The 18127-nt window shown below is 42.6% G+C and overlaps 1 protein-coding gene across 6 annotated transcripts in view; it reads left to right on the top strand.

Moving 5' to 3' along the window:
* WDFY2 (WD repeat and FYVE domain containing 2) overlaps positions 1 to 18127 on the top strand; it is a 66991-nt gene that overhangs the window by 33339 nt on the left and 15525 nt on the right. For 4 of the 6 annotated variants that reach the window (XM_065052969.1, XM_065052944.1, XM_021286840.2 and 1 more), the window contains 3 exons: positions 1300 to 1367; positions 6374 to 6447; positions 14230 to 14284. In XM_065052969.1, coding sequence (XP_064909041.1) covers positions 1300 to 1367; positions 6374 to 6447; positions 14230 to 14284 — 197 coding nt within the window. Of the gene's footprint in view, positions 1 to 1299; positions 1368 to 5228; positions 5289 to 6373; positions 6448 to 14229; positions 14285 to 18127 lie in introns of those variants that run through there. The other 2 variants (XM_065052937.1, XM_065052968.1) reach the window with 2 other exon arrangements.

The following is an 18127-nucleotide window of genomic DNA, read 5'->3' as shown; positions in this document are numbered from 1 at the left end:
TTGTCACTGAGAAGAGCCTGGCTCCATCCTTGTGACACTCACCCTTTACATATTTATAAACATTAATGAGGTCACCCCTCAGTCTCCTCCAAGCTAAAGAGCCCCAGCTCCCTCAGCCTTTCCTCATAAGGGAGATGCTCCACTCCCTTCATCATCTTCCTGGCTTTGCGCTGGACTCTCTCAAGCAGGAGATAACTGGTTGCCTGCTGCTTTAACTGGTGGCACTGTTTTTAGGCATGTATTGATTAAATTAGTAGCTGATGAACTAAAGTAAGAGAGAGCTTCAGTTAGAGGCTACAGAGATTGGACCAAAACAAATGGCACTGAAGACTGAAGTAATAAATGTTTAATGACCCAGACAGATCATTGGTGCAGATTGTTGGTTCAGGAAACAAGCAACAAGTGTCTTGTGCATGTGAAGGGCATGGATTGAGTGACAGGGAGCTGCCAGCATGAAATGATTATGAGAAAACATAAGTAATCCTGAGATATATTGGGAAGGTCTTCTAGCAGAGGGGAAACCACTGATGTGTTTGTGGAAAGGTCTAGACCACTGTGTGGTTCTAGGTGCTTCTGTTTGATGATGGCAAATCTGAACTGATGGGGCAGAGAACTGTCAGGCTGCATGTTGCCTTGATCATCCTCTTCAGAGAAGGTTCAGGCTTTGGTTTCTTCAGCCTACTGCTCAGTGGGCGTCTGATAGCACTCTTGAGTCCACTGAGGAGACAGGAAAGTCCTGAAGCTGAAGAGCTCATTGTTGGCAGAAATGGATATAATCTTAATAAACAGAAGCCAAAAATCTCAGAACTTCATTGCTTTGCTTAGAGATTTTCCTGAAACAGAACAATGAAATGACAGGCACCATATGGACCAAGGCTTACCCTGAGATCTGGGGGAAGGCTTCTGCAGTGAAGGGGTCTGGATGGGCTGATACAGGAGTGCTTTCCTGGACTACCAAGGGTGTCCCAAATCCTCATTGAGGCAATGAATGAGTAGAGGTGTTCCAGTCCTTGGGAAAGGCAAAGAACAAAAAGCCACTGCAGTTTGCAGATACTGTTCTGATGTGTTCAGCTGAGATTTTGAGTACTACATGGTACCAAGGAATGGGCTACCCTCATCACCTTACAGGGGTTAATCTGAGGTTGACGTATAAGGCTGCTGTAGGAGTTTGCATGGGTTTTTTTCCCCTCTCAGTAAAATAATTAAAGTTTCTTGTGCATTCATCGTCACCACTTAGTTTTTGTTCATAGTCACTTTTTCTTTTTTCCTCACACGTGTGTTGTGCTTTTTCTTTTGTAGAACAGTTCGTGTCTGGCTGAAGAGAGACAGTGGGCAGTACTGGCCCAGCATATACCATGCAATGCCATGTAAGTATAAGGAGATGCTTGCTGTCTGCTATGTATTTGCAAAATGGCTTTTCTGGTTTTGGTGAAGCTTTATGTTTATGACCATTTGTAAGCTTATCACTCCATATTAAATACTGTTAATGAACAATCCTCTTGGTTTCTGTGAAGCTTTACCAAGTTACATGCTAATGCTTCTGAGAGGCATCAGGGATTACAGCAGCAAAAGATACAGATATGGTAACAAGGGATGAGCATTTAATCCAAACATACATAAAAAATGTGGTAGCTCAAAATGTAGTCTTGCATTCTGCTACTAATGGAATCCATAAAGCTTTATAAGTCTCCTGTATAAATCACTGTGCCCATCCTTCTGCATGTGCTCCCTCTGTTAGAGTGCAATGGTAAATGGTTTTATTTGATAACTTAATATCCTGCAGCAGCTAATAGGATAGAGAGGATACTAAAGAGGGAAGGCAGCTCTTCCAGTGAAGAAGGAGAATCATTTTACCACTGCAATTAGATGCTGAAAACCAAGTCTCCTTGATGGATCCCTCCAGTATGATCTGCTGTATGTCTCCTCTCTCAAAGTGAGTGTTCATGCTTTAAAAGAAACTGCAGATCAATGTCAGTTTTTTCAAGAGACAACTGAAGAAATCACTACCCTAGAGATCTGTCATAACCCCTGTGTTGAGTGCAGGAGTATAACCCTGCAGGTCATCAGCAACAGGGATATGTTGATGCTACTCAATCAGCTTCAGAGGTGCTGAGTTAGCCTGTCTTTGGAAAGCTTATGAAGCTGACCTTAAATTCACAGATTGGAGAGCATTTATTTAGTCCCATTGAGGCATTCTTACTGTCTGGAGAAAGAATTCTTTTAAGCTAAGGTAGCTAGATTTGGAAGAGAGCATCTGTCTCCATGATCTGTCATGATCACTAGCAGGTGGCCTGAGTTCCCTCGATCTGTTCTAATCTGAATCTGTGTGCTTTCCCCAGTCAAACTGTTATGAAATTACTATTCTAGCAGATTGGCATGGATACTTCTCTTTTTCCATGTGGTGTTTTTGCATACATTTGCATTTTTAAAACACACACATTAGGTCCTCCTCTGGTCTTTGTAAGGCTGCATTATTGCCAGTAATAACAGCTTCACTGGAAATGAGTAAATCCAGATCCACTCGAACAGGACTATTTTAAAGCCCCTTCATAAATTTGAACACCTGACACTGTTCCTTCACTTAGAAGGCTGCTAAGCTTTTGAGCCATGAGATATTGAAGTTATACTGTGTTATTCACCAATTTCAAAAATTATCAGGTGTAATTAAGAACTAGAGCAATGCCAGTTACATTGTTAGCGGCCATGACTTTAAGCTTGGAAATGGTAGGAAGGGCTCTGAGTAAGCCTCTGCACAAGTCTGCACTTGACTGGAGATGATAGTTTTGTCTGTTTCTGTGTGGAACACCTTTTTGACAGTCTTCTGTTTTAGGTTCACATGTTTTTTGTTGTCTGGAGAACAACTGCCCCGAGGTTCTCTCTGTAAAAATGTAGTAGCCATGCTGGTGCCTTTGTGCTGCTTAGCAAGCTCTGAGTAGTGGTCTCAACCATAGATACCCTGTTAGCATGAACTGTGACTTTGGTTATGGTGGTGCATGACCCACACCCTTTTATGATTTGATATCAGGTAGCCTTAATAATTGAGTTTGCACCTTGGGTACTCTGGGAGATGAGGAGGATGAGAAGTTGGGCCAAGTCAGCCATGCACTTTGGTCAAGCTCTTACACCAAATGGGGCTATCAGTGTGTTCTGAATGTGAAGCCCATTTAATATCTGGAAAAAAGATCAAGATTGTACATCCCTTTTGAGTAGGGGTGCATGCTGCTGTTTAGAGGTGGGATTTTCCCAATTACGAAGTTTTATGTCCCGTCTATGGGTGTTTTTATGGTTGGAAAACTCTGGGCAATATGATGGCCATGTTTTTTATCGTATTCTCTAGCCCATGAGAAAGAAAGAGCTGTGGGTGTTATACATACTGTTATATTATCAGTGAGGCAAACTAGGTAAGCTGGAAACGTGGCTAATGCATCTCCTTCATGGCAGTGTTGTCCCAACAGCTCGTATTAACAACAGATTTCTGACAAGCATGTTAACCCTCCTCGTGGTTAGATGTGTACCCTTGGTTACACATCTAACACAGACTGTAGGTGTGTAACCGTGGTTAGATGTCTGGCTTTGCGCGGTGTCTGTATAGGAGGAAAAAGAATTAATAGACACAGAATTATGGAAGGGGAAGGGGAAGAGAAATAAGCTTTGAGGAAAAACAACAAAACACACAAACAAACAAAAACCACAACAAAAACAAAAACCAAACCAACCAATCAAAAAGACCCAAACCCAACCAAACAAAAACCTCTCACAGATGTGGAGAGAAGTAAAGGATTTATTGTAGTGAGGATCAGTGGAATGTCCAGTCTTTGGGCCTGGTAATACACTGTCTTATGGAGGTATTCATAGCTAATGCTTTGGTTTGAACACGAAGGTAAAAAATCTGCAAAGCAAAACATGCCCCTTCGGTCTTAAACTAAACCACTTTTAGGCACTTCAAAATGGGGTCTCTGAAGCTGCAGTTACAGTTTGTGTTTCTCTTCTACTTCTGTCAGCTTCTAACCGAGATGACACACTGTTGAGAGTGTGAAATATGTAATTGGGCTTTTCCTCCATAATTTATTTTCTGAAGGCTAACATCAGTGTGTATAAAGACTACAGCCAGACTTCTGCGTAAGGAATACCCTACCTGTCCTCTGTAGTAGTTCAGATCAATCTTTTTTCAGTCTGAAATTCATAGGTAAGTACTGAAGTAGAGAGCCTTCTGAGTGCTGTTATTTTTCCTAGCTATTATTTTAAAAGGATCTTAAACATGTCAGAAGCTTAAGGTTTGGGTGTGTTTTGTGGGTTTTGTTTGCTTGTATTTTGTCTCCCCCTCTTCTTACTGAACACAAGTGCTTATCTGAATGCCATCTTATTTTCACTAAAGCATAAGCTGCTGCAATCTTGTTACAACTGGCATCACTTTAGCTACGTTAGTGTAGCCAGTGTGCACATCATTTTAATGCTGACATAATGTTTTTTCCGAGAGCACGTGTTACTGAAGAATTCCCTTAGGAAAACAAGTACAGCAAAATAAGTATCTTTACACTGCTATGGCTCTGTACACATGAGTCTGGAATTTAGGAGTGACTCTTTTGTAATCAGTCTGTGTCAAGCAGTTGCTTGCACCTTTTGCGTCTGAAGTGTTTCAGGCCCTTTGGGAACAGCATACTTCAAATAGCTAATTTACCTGAGACTTTTTCTCTGCAATCTGTTGCCTTCATAGTTAGCAGTAGCTCTTTCAATGTATGCACAGTGTCTAGCATTTGAAGGCTGATATGTGGAATGTGCCCATTCTGGCATTGAGTGCCTTTAAAAGGGTTTGATGTTTATTCTGCTTAGAATTGCCTTTTTTCTGTCTGTTTTTACTACAACTGTTTCATTCTGCTACAACCCTAGAAGCCTCAAATAAGAGTTAATGCATGACCATCCAAAGGAATAATTCAATTTAGCCTTTTCTGAGGGAGAGGTGTACAAAGGAGCAATTTTGTCAGTGTTATTAGCCCTAATTTAAGTGTTTCCCTTATGGCAGTTTCTTAAACCAAAACTTAGCCTTTGATTTAATTCAGTCAGCCCTTTCAGGAAAGAAAGAAATTGAGGTTCCTGCCTGGATGTGGATCTGGTAGGTTTTCTGCTTGCGGCTAGTTGTCCTTTAGGAAGTGTTTCAAGGGGGAGTCAATACTGAAGGTAGAACAAGTTTTGTTAAACAGTCAACATAGACTTGCCTCTTCTTCATATAGCTTTGCTGCCAACTGAACTGTTGAGGAAGATTTGCTGAGCTATGGACTGTTTAATCCAAGGTGAGACATAACACAAATTGAGAACATACCCGATATATAGCGTTGCAAAAGAGAGGACTCAAAGCTTGTTAGTAACAAAAACACTGCGAGTAATCGCAACGGAGAGTAGAAACCAAGAGGGGGGGAAAAGCAGAACTGAAAGCACATCTGACAGTACTCTATATTTATCACAAGAATATGGTTTAAAAAATACTCTTACTGCTATCGAAGGGGCAAGAATGCCTGCCCCTAGCTGCAGTTGGCAATTGCTGCTGAAAAATAATTCCTGAAGGTTTCTGTTGGGACAGCACAATTCTCAGCTGTGTGCGGCTGTGTCGAACAGTAAAAACAATCCCTGCCTTCTGAAGGCAAATTCACAGTTTCTCAATTAAACTAAGGATAGCTCTGGAATTCTTGCAAGAATCTTCTGGTTTTACCCTTGATGTGAACCCTGCCAGATCCTCGAGGGAGCATAGTGTGACTGACTTGTGTCCAGTTTGAGTATATCCTGAGTAATACTAATATAATAAAACAATGGCTAGTTTTCAATACAGTCTTTTGTTTTGACCATAGTATGTGATACTGTCATAGCATTGTCTGTGGTGAAATTAGAGGAGGGGACAGTTGGACTCATGGTCCTTAAGATTGGCTGATTTGTGGATTCCTACAGGTTAACTTTCTTACTGCAGGTAAAGGATAGAAGCTTCTGATATAATAGAGTGTTTTCTTTTATTGTTGGTAAAGTTCAGGAAGATTTAAAAAACTAAGTTATTCAGCTAAGTAATCTCTCAGATTTATACTGAAATGTCAGGTGCCTCTCATATCAAAATGCCACCACTGCTTTACTATGACGTGCGTGTTTTCAGATAACTAGCAAGAAAAAATGAAGGTGCTGGAGCAAGGAATAGCCATTGTTCCATGTCCTAATATGACAGGGTTGAATGAACTGCAAGAACGCTTTTTTTTTTTTAAATGCTTGTCTATTGGAAGGGGCAAAATGCTGAACAGCATCATAGAGCATGTTGGCTAGTTTTAGGCTTTCCAGAACTTCAAGAAAATGAGAATCACAGTTTTGTTAACTTCATCAACATGTTCATTTTTTTCAGCTCCATGTTCATGCATGTCTTTTAACCCGGAAACCAGAAGGCTGTCCATAGGTCTAGACAATGGTACAATCTCAGTAAGTACATCCAAAGATTTCTAGTTGAAATGCTTCCCTTTTGAGAAGTATATGTGTGATGTTGTGGTGAGGATATTTTTGCTAGTGCTTGGGAGAGAGACTTTTTACTGCTAGTGGCACTGAAGCTGTAGTGTAGAAAATGGTAGATTATTTCAGATTTCATTCCAACTGCCACGAAGAGATCAAGTGGGATTTACAATATTTATTAGGCAACTCAACAAACTGTCTTAATTTGCATATCTCTTAAAAAATGACAACTCAGAAAAACAGCTGCTGTTTTATTACATTTTAGTGCCTTGTTAATCATACAATACCAAAGTTTTTTGAAAGCAACAATTAAGAGGGGGGAAATTATCTTCTGAGAGGCAGAAGGTGGATTTCTACTCCATAGCTAGCTGCTTTTCCAGACTTCAGGGTTCAGCTTTTGTTTTCCTCTCACTTTCTTCAGAGGAGTTGCTCTTAACTGGCAGTGCTGTCAATGAAAGATTTGGTTCCTTAACATCTAAGAGGGATCTGTATGTGTGCAAAGGAAGCTGTGTATTAAAACAAGAGTCTGTCTTTTAGATCTGAGACAGAGGGTAGTATTAGACTTTATTGGTTGGCTTTTTCTTGTGGGATGGTAAAGAGCTATATAATTTTGTGGGAGGGTCGTGGGTCAGAGAGATGTTTTTTCAACAATGCCTTGTCAATAGACTCCTCTTCCAGTTTAAGATCATTTTGCCATCCTTTCAGATTTTTATTGCTGTTGTCTCTGCCTTATGAGATTTATAACTGAATGAGTGTTTGCAGGTTGACATAAGGGTAGCTGTCAGCACTAAAGCCAAGGTGGTATTTGGGAAAGGCTGTGTGACCCTTTTAGCTGTTCCCTGTGAACTGTATCAAAGATGTGAAGGTTTTAACCTATAAAGCTGTTAATGGCTAGTAGCAGAGATTTTTTTGTGCCTGTAGGAGATTTCTGCTTTTGTGTCTAGGAGATGAAACAGCTGCTAGAGAATTCCTTGAACTTCTGAAATTCCCTCTTTCCCACTCTCTGAAATAGTTGTCATTTGCCAGTCCTACTAGACACTTTTGCTTTCACCAGGCCTTTGAGGAGTGTGAAGGTGACTGTAAATAAGGTATTTAAAACTCCAGTTTGCAGATGACACCAAGACATGTGGGAGTCCTGAGCTGCTGAGGGTAGGAAGGCTCTACAACAGATCTGGACTGGCTGGATCAATGGGCTGAGGACAATTGTATGAAGTTCAACAGAGCTGGGTCCTGCACGTGGGTCACAACAACCCCAGGCAGCACTACAGGCTCGGGGAAGAGTGGCTGGAAAGCTGCTTGGTGGAAGAGGACCTGAAGGTGTTGATTGACAGCTGGCTGAAGATGAGCCATCAGCATGCCCAAGTGGCCAAGAAGGCCAAGAGCATCCTGACTTGTATAGTGTGGCCAGCAGGACTGGGCAGTGATCGTCCTCCTGTACTCAGCATTGGTGAGGCCCCACCTCGAATCCTGTGTTTGGTTTTGGATTCCTCACTGCAAGAAAGACATCGAGGTGCTTGAGCGTGTCCAAAGAAGAGCAACAAAGCTGGTGAGGGGCCTGGAGCACAATTCTGATGAGGAGCAGCTGAGGGAACTGAAGTTCTTTAGCCTGGAGAAAGGAGGCTGTGGGGGAGACCTTATCACTGTCTACAACTGCCTGAAAGGAGGTTGTCGCATGGAAGGTGTTGGTCTCTTCTTCCAACTAGCAAGTGACAGGACGAGAGGAAATGGATGAGAGGTTTAGATGGGATAATTTCTTCACAGAAAGGGTTGTCAGGCATCGGAACAGGCTGCCCAGGGAAGTGATGGAGTCACCATCCCTGGAAGTGTTTAAAAGATGTGTAGATGTGGCGCTTAGGGATGTGGCTTCATGGTGGACTTAGCAGTGCTAGGTTCACAATTGGACTCAATGATCTTGAGGGTCTTTTCCAACCTAAATGCTTCTATGATTCTGTATATTGCCATCTCTAAGGCAGATTCTATTTGTTGCTAAGATGGGCTTTTCTTTTCCTGATCTTCTGGATACAAGTACATGTCAGGGGAAAGAGCTTGTCTGTGTTGCTTGATTTAGTCCCCTGTAGTTGCAGGCAGTTGCATGGCAGAGGATTGTGCGAAAAATGTGCTCCACAGACTTCCACAGGCAATGAAATGTTTCCTTCTGTAGCAAACCTAAGGCTTGTAAGAGAATCCACAACTGTAGTGTGTTACAAGAAGTGGTGGAGATGGGAATGGGCGGTGAGCAAGGATAGCCCCATATTCAAGTCCCACCAATACCAGGGTGTTATAGAAAATCCCCAGGTATTTCAAAGTGTGTTACAACTACTGTCTAGAGGAAAAGATGAATTTTTTCTTCTGGGGCACAGCCATGATGATCAGTTTAATGCAGGAGATTACAAGCAGGGCATGCTGACCTTAGTGCCCTTACTTTTAGCACTGTGGCCCTCAAAGGGAAAGTACAGGCAATGTACTTGAGCAACTCGAAATATTTGGGAATTAGTCAGCAGTTCCATGTCAGCACTTCTGGTAAGGCCCAGCACTCTTTTGTATGCTGGGTACAGGACCAAAAAAATTGCTGAAAATAATTTTGCATCTTCCCTTTGACTATGAGAAGGAAAGGACTCTTGGCAAGGGCTACAAGTTGATACGATACTCATGAGAGTGCCACATAATCTCAAAGTAATCTTTTTGCAGTGCAAGGAAGTGTGGCTTTTACTTGCAGATGTAAATGGGGATAAGAAAGTGGAACCGCCTTTTTTCTTTTACGTTACATTTTTGTAAATGTTATGGGTTTTGGCTATAAGCCTGGAACCTCAGAAACGTGTCTGGTGCACTTTGAGAGGGATGGCCAGCAATGCTATTGTCAAAAAAGTTACAGCAAAGCCACCATGAGGTGAGCTTGTATGGCCACCTTTGTGAAACAGGGTGAAAATTTTTGCTTCTACAAAGATGAAGAGATTTTTTTTTTTAACCTTTTGTAACTTCTCAATGTGAAGGCTGCACAAACATTTGTGCAGTACAGTAGACCATTCCCTTGAGCGAAAAATTGTCTAGCATTGAAACCTTTTTTTTGAGAAGAAGTGGCATTTATGTCTTAGAGGCTGCCTGAGGTCCCTTTTTGAAGCCAAAGAACTTTATCATAGTCTTAAATTCCTTGCTCTGAAGTGGAAAAAAAATACTTTAATGGGTTCAAGTCTCTCAAGGTACCACAAGAATGAAGAGAAGAAAGGTCTGTTACTTGCAACAGATAGGAGACTTCCACAGCCAAGATGAGACTCCTCACCTTATTTCATCCATTTGAAAGTTGCTTCCTAGATAAAGTTCATCATTAGGTTATGTAGCCTTTACAGAAGAACTGAATTCCCTTTGGAGATACCCACGTTACTTACCCTAGAAACTGCCTTAGAATGACACAAATCTCTCTCCTCATTTCTGAGGAGATTTAATTGAGATATTTAGTTTTTAGGTAGCTGAACCTGAATTAAATTGATCTTTTTTTCTGACCATGCTTTTGTCTAGATGGAGCTGTGACACATTTTGAGCAGGGCCACAAGGACAACAGGGCACCAGAATAACCCCTTCAGAATTCTTCCTCGGGGTTGGTACTTATTAAGATAGATTCATCTTTCACATCATTTGATCTGCAGGTGTCTACAGGTTTGGCCACAAACAGCGCTTTGAATACCTGAGACTGAGTCAGGCTCTACTCGCTGCTGTGCACCCTTCCCCTCTGCCGCTGTGGGAAGTTTACCCTTTTTTCCTTCAAGAAAACTACATGATAGTTTGTCCTCTCCCAGTTTTTGAACTTTTTTTATAAAGTAGAAGTGAAAATAAAAAATACTGCAATCATTTTATAGAGCTTTCTTTGCAACTGACATAGATGTAGGGTCTCACAGTAGATTTGAGAGTCGTCTTTCTCTTCCATTTCTGAATCAGGTTTATTGTTCTCTGGAAGACATGGTGCTAGTGCTGTTGGCCACTTGTGTTAACAGGGCAAAGTCAGACCTTTAAGGATACCCTCAATGTGGCATGATCTGTCAGGCTACAAACTGTAAATTCCCTGGGGTGGGAACTATGTTGTAAATGGGTGACACATAACTAATATATAAAGATTATTAACTCTCAGAAATGGATTCAGTTGCCTAAGCAGAGGGCTCTAGTGCTGTTTGGGGATACTTCAGTTGGCATCCACCTGTTCTCTGGAAAGGTGTGGATCTTCCTTAGGCCCTGGGCCCTGTCAGCCAGCCCCATGGCCAAGGACTGTGAAATAGCACACGGCTGGGTTCTGTTTTCCTTAGCAAGAGTCACTTGAAAAAAGATGCTGATATATTTCCAGGGTGAGGATTTACAGAGGTCTTAGGCTCAAGAGAAGTTTGTGGTGGGTGTATACATTTCAGTGTGAGGGAGCTGTGTTCCATGAAGGCATAGTTGAGAGTCTTTGTACAACAGTGGCACTAGACGGGACAGTCTTTTCAGATGCTCAAGACTTCTTTCTGCTTTGTGAAGGCTTTCATGGTACTAAGTCACCATTGTAATAATAAGATTACCTGAAATAGCCAAGACTGATCACTAACATTTTCAGTGTGGCAAAAAAGGTAGTAAGGTAGCTTGGAAAAAACCTTTGAAGAGGAAAAAGCAATCTTTAGAAAGTTTTTCATCCCTCCAAGGAAGGGTTTTGGTCTTGCTATCCTGAGCAGTCTGATATATTCCAGCCCCTCCTGTGCAAAAGGGCTCTTACAGGACTCAGAGATCTTTCTCTGTTCTGTTAACAAGCACTGGCTGAGCTGTGTGGGTGACCCCAGACTTTCCAGCTCATTAAGAAGAGCCAAAAAGCTGCCTAATGAGAAGTGAGCGTCAGCAGCTCTGAGAGGCACAAAACATCTACGTATGAAAAGAAAAAAAAAAAAAAGAAACATGTTTCTGCTGGTACAACATTAAAGAGATGTAGTCGGTGTTTTTGTAGTGCAGATGACACAATGTATGTGCAATAGGGCATGAATTTCTTGAGCAAGGTGCCCTCTGCTAAAATACCTGTCTGTTGACGCAACTAATACATTTGGCCTTGAGAGGGAAAGGGGAGTGAGTGCAATGGAAGAACACGTGACAGTGTAAAAGGGAGCAGGGAGCAAAACACCTGGAGAAAGATTAGAAAATGCAAAACGAGAAAACACATTGGCAATTATCAAATACTTTCAAAGGACAAAATTAGAAGCAAGAAGTCTTCAGGGGTGGAAAAAAAAAGAAGAAAAAATTATATTCAGTATTCAGGTTAATTGAACTGTGTTTATTTTGTACTGTGTTTGTTTATCTCTTTGGATGGAGTGGTATATTAGTAGTACATAGTTGTGGTTTGTATTCAAGCATACAAAGCTAATCAAAACTTGGGTAAACCTTAAAAATTGCAGTTGTATGTGATTCACTGTATTATAATGGAGAGACTCAAAAACCTTTTCAGGCTTCCACTGAAACTGTGGGACTCTTCAGATCATGGAACAGAATGGCCATATCAAATTTATTACGGGAAAAATGCAAAGAAAAATGATAATGCAAACCACGCTCTTCATTGTGCCTGAAGTCAGCAGCACCTGTATTGCAACAACAATGAAAGCTGGGGTCAGCTCTGGGACAACCAAACTGGTAGGAAAGACAGACATATTCTCCCACCATGTGCTGCAGCGATTGAAGCTGTTTCCCTTTAGGTAACAACAGCAGAAAATTACCATTCATAGCAAAGGGTCTCGCTTCAGGTGGGCTTTGTACACAGCATTTCATGTGGTGGTTTAGCATTCTTCAGGCAGCGGTTAATGAAAACCACTTCCCCTGTAAGTAGCTGGGGCGGTATATCAGGTTTTTAACTTTCTGTGGTTTGCAGAGTTAAGGTGACCCTGGTATAGAAATCCAGCTGACTTCATTGATTTGTTACTGCCATTTAAATAACACCCCCCACTGTAATCCTCTGCTGCCAGGGGAAAGCTAATGGAAGGTGGAGCAGATTAAGGAAAGGAAGATGAAGAAGAGAAATTCGAGAGAACATATCTATAACTAACTCATGAGCAGAAACCTAGAAATAGCAAAATATATAGATAGCTGCTTGTTGCAGTTGTTTTGCAGGAAGCTGGGATCTGTAGATGTTCATAGATGAGTATTGTAGCCTCTCCTCCTTGGTGCCAAGCAGTAGAAAAAATGGGGTAGGGTAATCCCAGTGCTGTAAAGCCATCCACATCACCTGCAGTGAACCCACAGAAATTGCAGAGTGACTTTACTTTAAGTTTCAATTTGGAAACTATGGGTAAATACCAGTTTTTCAGTGGTTAGAATGTCTTCTCAGTGTCTTCTGTGCTAAATGTTTCTCTCACCTATAGTCTATAGGCTTCTGATGACCAGTCCTCTCCACCTGCATGTTGCACAGTGCTTTTGACAGTGCCTGTACATTAATACTTCACAACTCTATGCTTTAAAATTTAGCTTATCTTGTGTTTATAATGCTTCTCTCATTCTCACCCTGTTTCCAGATTAAATGAGTTAGGTTTTACTTCTTCTGTCCCCAAGGCAGAGGAGCTCAGGGAGTTTCTGTGTAGTTTGCTATAAATTATTAATATGATGTGCTTTTACACTCCTGGTTTCTTCTTTGTGTACTCTGAGTACGTGGTGCATGTATGTAGGTACCCGACAGCAGTTTGAAAGCTAATTCATGCGATGGGGCTGCAGAGCCTACCCTTTGCCTGGGTGTTTCCTCCAGAGATGTTTTGTTGTGGCGGCTCCATTTCCCCTGCCTTGAGCAACCTCTCCTCTTCAAAACAACCAGCAGGGACATCCAGGTGCTCAGTCAGTTTAACCACATGTGGTTTTTCCTGGACCATGCAGACCCTCATGGCCATGCAGACCCTCAGCTGCTGTTTTCATAATTTCCTTGTGCCAAAGCCGTATCGGTGGTTAAACAGCAGGCCCAAGGCAGCAGGACTGCAGAGCAGTCAGTCCCCATGGCTGTGCCCTTCCCTGGCTGCAGGAGCCAGCCTGGCTGGGTCACACCACGCTCCTCTCCCCAGGCAGCCACAGCCACCCTCCCTCACACACACAGCTGCTTGTTGGCCACAACGAAGCAGTAGCAAAGCAGGAAGGTCTGCTTCTGAGGTGCCAGATTAAATATTAACCAATGGTGGGATAAAATCAAGGGGGGAAAAAGTCTGGGTTTCTGTTTGTCTGAAGCGCTGAGAGACTTTTGACCAGAAACCTGAAATGTGTTCCCATCGATTATTGGTTCCTAGTTTGGACTAAGCAACTTCAAAGGGGTTCTTGCCTAATTATGTGGAGTTTCCTGAGTGTTCAGATGGGGATGTAGTGTGTGTGCACACATGGATACATGTGTGTACACATACGCACACACGTAGCTGTGACCACATGCAGGTTTCAGCCCAGGCAGCCCTGAGCAATAGGTGTTTGCTACATGCCAGATCTCAGGTCTCATTTTGTGCCTCATAGCCAGCCATTTCTGTCAGCTCTTTTGACTTCTTTCTTGATAGCTCCTCTTTTATCTCCACCATTCTGTTCAAAAGCACTCGTGGTGTTGTTTCTTAGGCAGCTTTAAAAAGTAAAATAATTCAGTTTTTTAGATGGAGGTACTAAAAATCAGCAAAAGTGTGAACAGGGCGGTGGTACAAAGGAGGGAGAGCTCACCTTGGTAACAAATTCAAATAAAAACACTCTCAACCACTTCACATTGCTAAGCACTGTTTCTTCTGTTTTTTCTTTCCCCTCCCTCAGGAATTCATTTTGTCAGAAGATTACAACAAAATGACACTAGTGAAAAGTTACCAGGGTAAGAACTATGATCTGTCTTAATTGGTTTGTATTGCCATTAATTTTTCTTAATGTTCTCTTCAGAGTGTGAATGGAGAAAAGTCTCCTTTACAGTGATTGGTTTCTTTTTTTTTTAACCAATGTAAATGGTGGTTTTATCGATAGATCAATAATGTATTTTGTTCTGAAATTACAAGACTTCTAAAGAGCTGTTTAGTTTTCTGTTTTTCCTTATAAATGCTATTTTGGAATATCATTCAAGACAGCAAACTGTCAAAAATCTGGACCACGTTTGGGGAAGAGAAGTATTAATTTTTCCTCTTTATTAATCCACTGTATCTAACGAAACAACTTAGGAAACTAACCCGTCTTTTAGGGATGAGGCATTTAAGATTGCAGCTTTTGGAGTTAGTCTGGTTAAATTTCAATAACTGTCAGCTTCAGTAATCTCAAGATTATCAGTGAATACCTCATAGTAGAAGGTCAAGAAATGCTAATCCATAGCTTTTCTAATTATATATTCTGGTATTCACAAATGTGATGTTTTAAGAAATCTGGCTATTTATCCATGTCAGACCTCTAAAGGACACTGCGCTTGGGATGGGTATTCTTATAAAAGTCACAAACACATGCAGCAATTTATTCTCGTATCTCTTGCTCTTATACTACAAAATATCATACCACCTTTTAGTCTAATATCATATTATATACTAAACATTATGTTTCTTTATAGAAGACTCTGACATATTGGCTTGAGATTTCTCACATAGATTTTAAAATATGTATTTACTAATCTATTTTGAGTTTTGTACCTTGAAATGTTGAGAGGATAATTTAAATCTCTAAATGGAGGCTCTGGGGATCACTTTGTAACATTTAGATTTTAAGGTATGAAAAGAATTGTGATTTTTTGCAGGGCACAACTAACATGCATCAGCTTTTGAGCATTTTGCTTCAGCTCTTTCATGAATGCCTGGTGCATTGTAAAATTAAGCTAGAATGCCTGCATTTTTTCTTAGCTTGTGAAAACTGAAGAAAAATTATCCAATGATGATTAAGTACATATGTGAATCTTAAAGAAGATTGCTGCAGTCTGATGGTACTAGTCTTTAGTATCAGAAGTTGTGCTCGCTCCACAATCACCGAAGTCTTAGACACTCAGGTTTTATATTTGAGGGCTGTTGCACCGAAGAGTTCTACTGACTGTTCTATAGCACCCTTTGTTATCAGCTTATCCATTTTCATGCTCGGATTCAATCATGCAGGCCAATCACAGCCCAGGAAGGGTGAGCTGAAGTCTTTTCTTCTGCATATGCTGAAAAACACACACTTGAGGCCACTTTTTTATTCTGAGCCCTTTGGGGAAAAGGCTGAAAGGGGGGGCAGAATAGCCAGTTGGCTGTGGCAGGCCACCCAAAGCCTGGGGAGAACCCCCCATAAAATTTAAAAAGAAGGAAGGAAGATGAAGGCTGTTCTCATGGCCTTTGACTGCAGCGTGCCAGATGTGCTGCTGCTGGATAGCATTGGAGGAGGTCTCTGGGCAGAATGCAGTGAAGCTGATGTTCTGCTTTCTACACATTGTTGGCCACATGGACAAAAATTTGGTTATGGAAAAATATGCCCTTAGGTACTACTGGAGGTGCTTTTTTTTTTTCTTTTCTTTTACTCCCCCCACTGCTGGCTTAGGAAAGACAGACCTGCTGTTAGTGCTGCAAATGGAAATTATGCCCAGAGAGAGGGAAAGACAGGTCCCAGTTCCTTGCTACAGGAGGAACAAGACTCTGTGAAGGGCCATTTGGATTTGGTAGGAAACTTTCCTTGGAACAGTGTCCGACAGCTGCCATAACACAGCCAAGCAGGACATGGGGACAGAGGGGAGCTTCTGCACAAAGACATGTTCTGCCCAGCTTACCAGCAACGCCAGCAACCCACGCTGAGCTACACTCCTCTGGGCTGCTCCTCAGTAGGTTACAGCAACCCAGGGACAATCTCAGCTTGCCTCAGCACCACTGGAAAGTGTCACTCAAAGGGTGACAGTTGCAGTGGGCAGGTTTTTGATGGTGCAAGGGAGGAGAACAAAGCAGAGATTCCCCACTGTTTGCAGTGCACCAATGACCTGAGTCTGCCCACTGCTCCACAGCACAGTGCCTCCCACCACCCCCATCCATAGAGGCATCCCTGACTCTCCACTTCTCTACCCCATGTGTTAGTAGAGGGGCACAGAACCCACTCCTACACTTCTCTGGGCTTGGCTGCATCTACTGGAGGTCTGGGGTGCTGGGCAAGCATGGTGAAAGTGAGATGCTCTGGGAGCTGCTGTCAGTCACAGGCTCCTATAGCTTCATTGGAACGTGCACCAGGAGGCACTCCTGTGCTCCTCATAGTTGTCTTCATCCAGGACACTGGATCAGATCTTCCCGGGGTTGTCACTGGGACCAGAGTCCAGCAGCACTGCTGGGACACAGCAAGGTGGGAAGGGCCCCGTGTTCACCATGCTCTCTGGGAGAATATGCAAGGAAGGGCCACTTAGTCCTTTGGGTAGGCATGTGATGCTCCAACAGAGATGAACCCTCCTCACTTGATCCAGGATGTCTCCGTTTCACAACCCTGTAGAAGAGCTTCCTCATGTGGCTGTGCCAAGGTATAGGGGTTGGCATAAGTATCTTGGCAAAGCCTTCAGTGAAAGAAAAACATAATTAAAAAGGACATGGGGTTTTGTTGAGTATGGTGGCCTTCTAGTGGTTCACTTGTCAAAAGCTTTGCTTGTAAAAGTGTTGGGTGTTTGGTTTTGTTTAAAGTTTTCAAGTAAGGCCTTTATGTTCTTTAAAGATATTTTAGGGGGAGTAAATAATTTTATTTAGTCTACCAAGGAGCTTTAGCTCAGCCATGCTGCCTGGTTTTGCCTGTGCTGGCTTTGTTTGTAAATGTTCAGCCGTGCTCTTAGAAGTAGCACCTTGCCCAGTGACTGGCTGGCTATTGATCATGTCCCACAAGAAGATGAAGCTGCTGTAGTGATTACAGGACAGTAGTTGCATCTTGAAAGGACATGAATATGCCTGCCAAGTTATCTGTCAGTGACAGAGGATGACAGCATGAGCATAGGCTGTGCTTTGGTCTTGGCAGGGATCTGTGGCCGGGTCTGGTGCCATATAGTGGCCAAGCACTGGAAGTGGAGGTGGCATGCCATGCTCTGCAGAGGTTTTGCTGTGATGCTGTGTCTAGAGTTGTGAAAACTTCCCTTTCGAGAAAGGTATCAAAACTCAGAGATTGGGGATGTGACACACTGGTCAGGACTCCAAGGTGGGTCATAAGGCATTTGCTTCCTACAGGCACTAACTCTTTCTCTTGCATGAGGAAGGGTGGTGCAGGCCTTCGAGTGGTTCCATTTGGGATGCTCTGGATGCATTGACAAAGCCCTTCCCTCCCCTCAGCAGCCTCAGTTCAAGCCCCCTCCAGCCCCTCACAGGCTGGTTCTGCTGTGTGGCTGTTGCTGCTTCCCGCTCTGTGCAGCCTTCTCCACCCTGCTCCTTGCAACTGCACCTTCTTGCCAGAGGACTCTTCTGTCTGGATGATATGACAGTTCCTGCTGCAATACATGCACTGGTTCTGCTGAGCAGGATTTGTAGTCTTGCTTCTGTAGCCTGCCAGTTTCAGGGGTGTCCCACACCCTCCTTGCTTTCAGGCCAGCTCATGCCGTGCCCTTACTTCTGCTTTCCTCTTTGCACAGCCTTATGCTTTTCTTGTGCATGCTAAGGTTTGCTTTCTTACCACTAACTTCTACCTCTCTTTTGGTGTTTGCTGCTGCTTTTCCCTGTTGCAACTCTCCATTGCACCCAGCACAACTTCTTGCCCTGCACTGTGC

This window comes from Columba livia, chromosome 1 (assembly GCF_036013475.1).
Source record: "Columba livia isolate bColLiv1 breed racing homer chromosome 1, bColLiv1.pat.W.v2, whole genome shotgun sequence".
Classification (NCBI taxonomy): domain Eukaryota; kingdom Metazoa; phylum Chordata; class Aves; order Columbiformes; family Columbidae; genus Columba; species Columba livia.
This window is presented reverse-complemented; position numbering and strand designations above follow the sequence as displayed.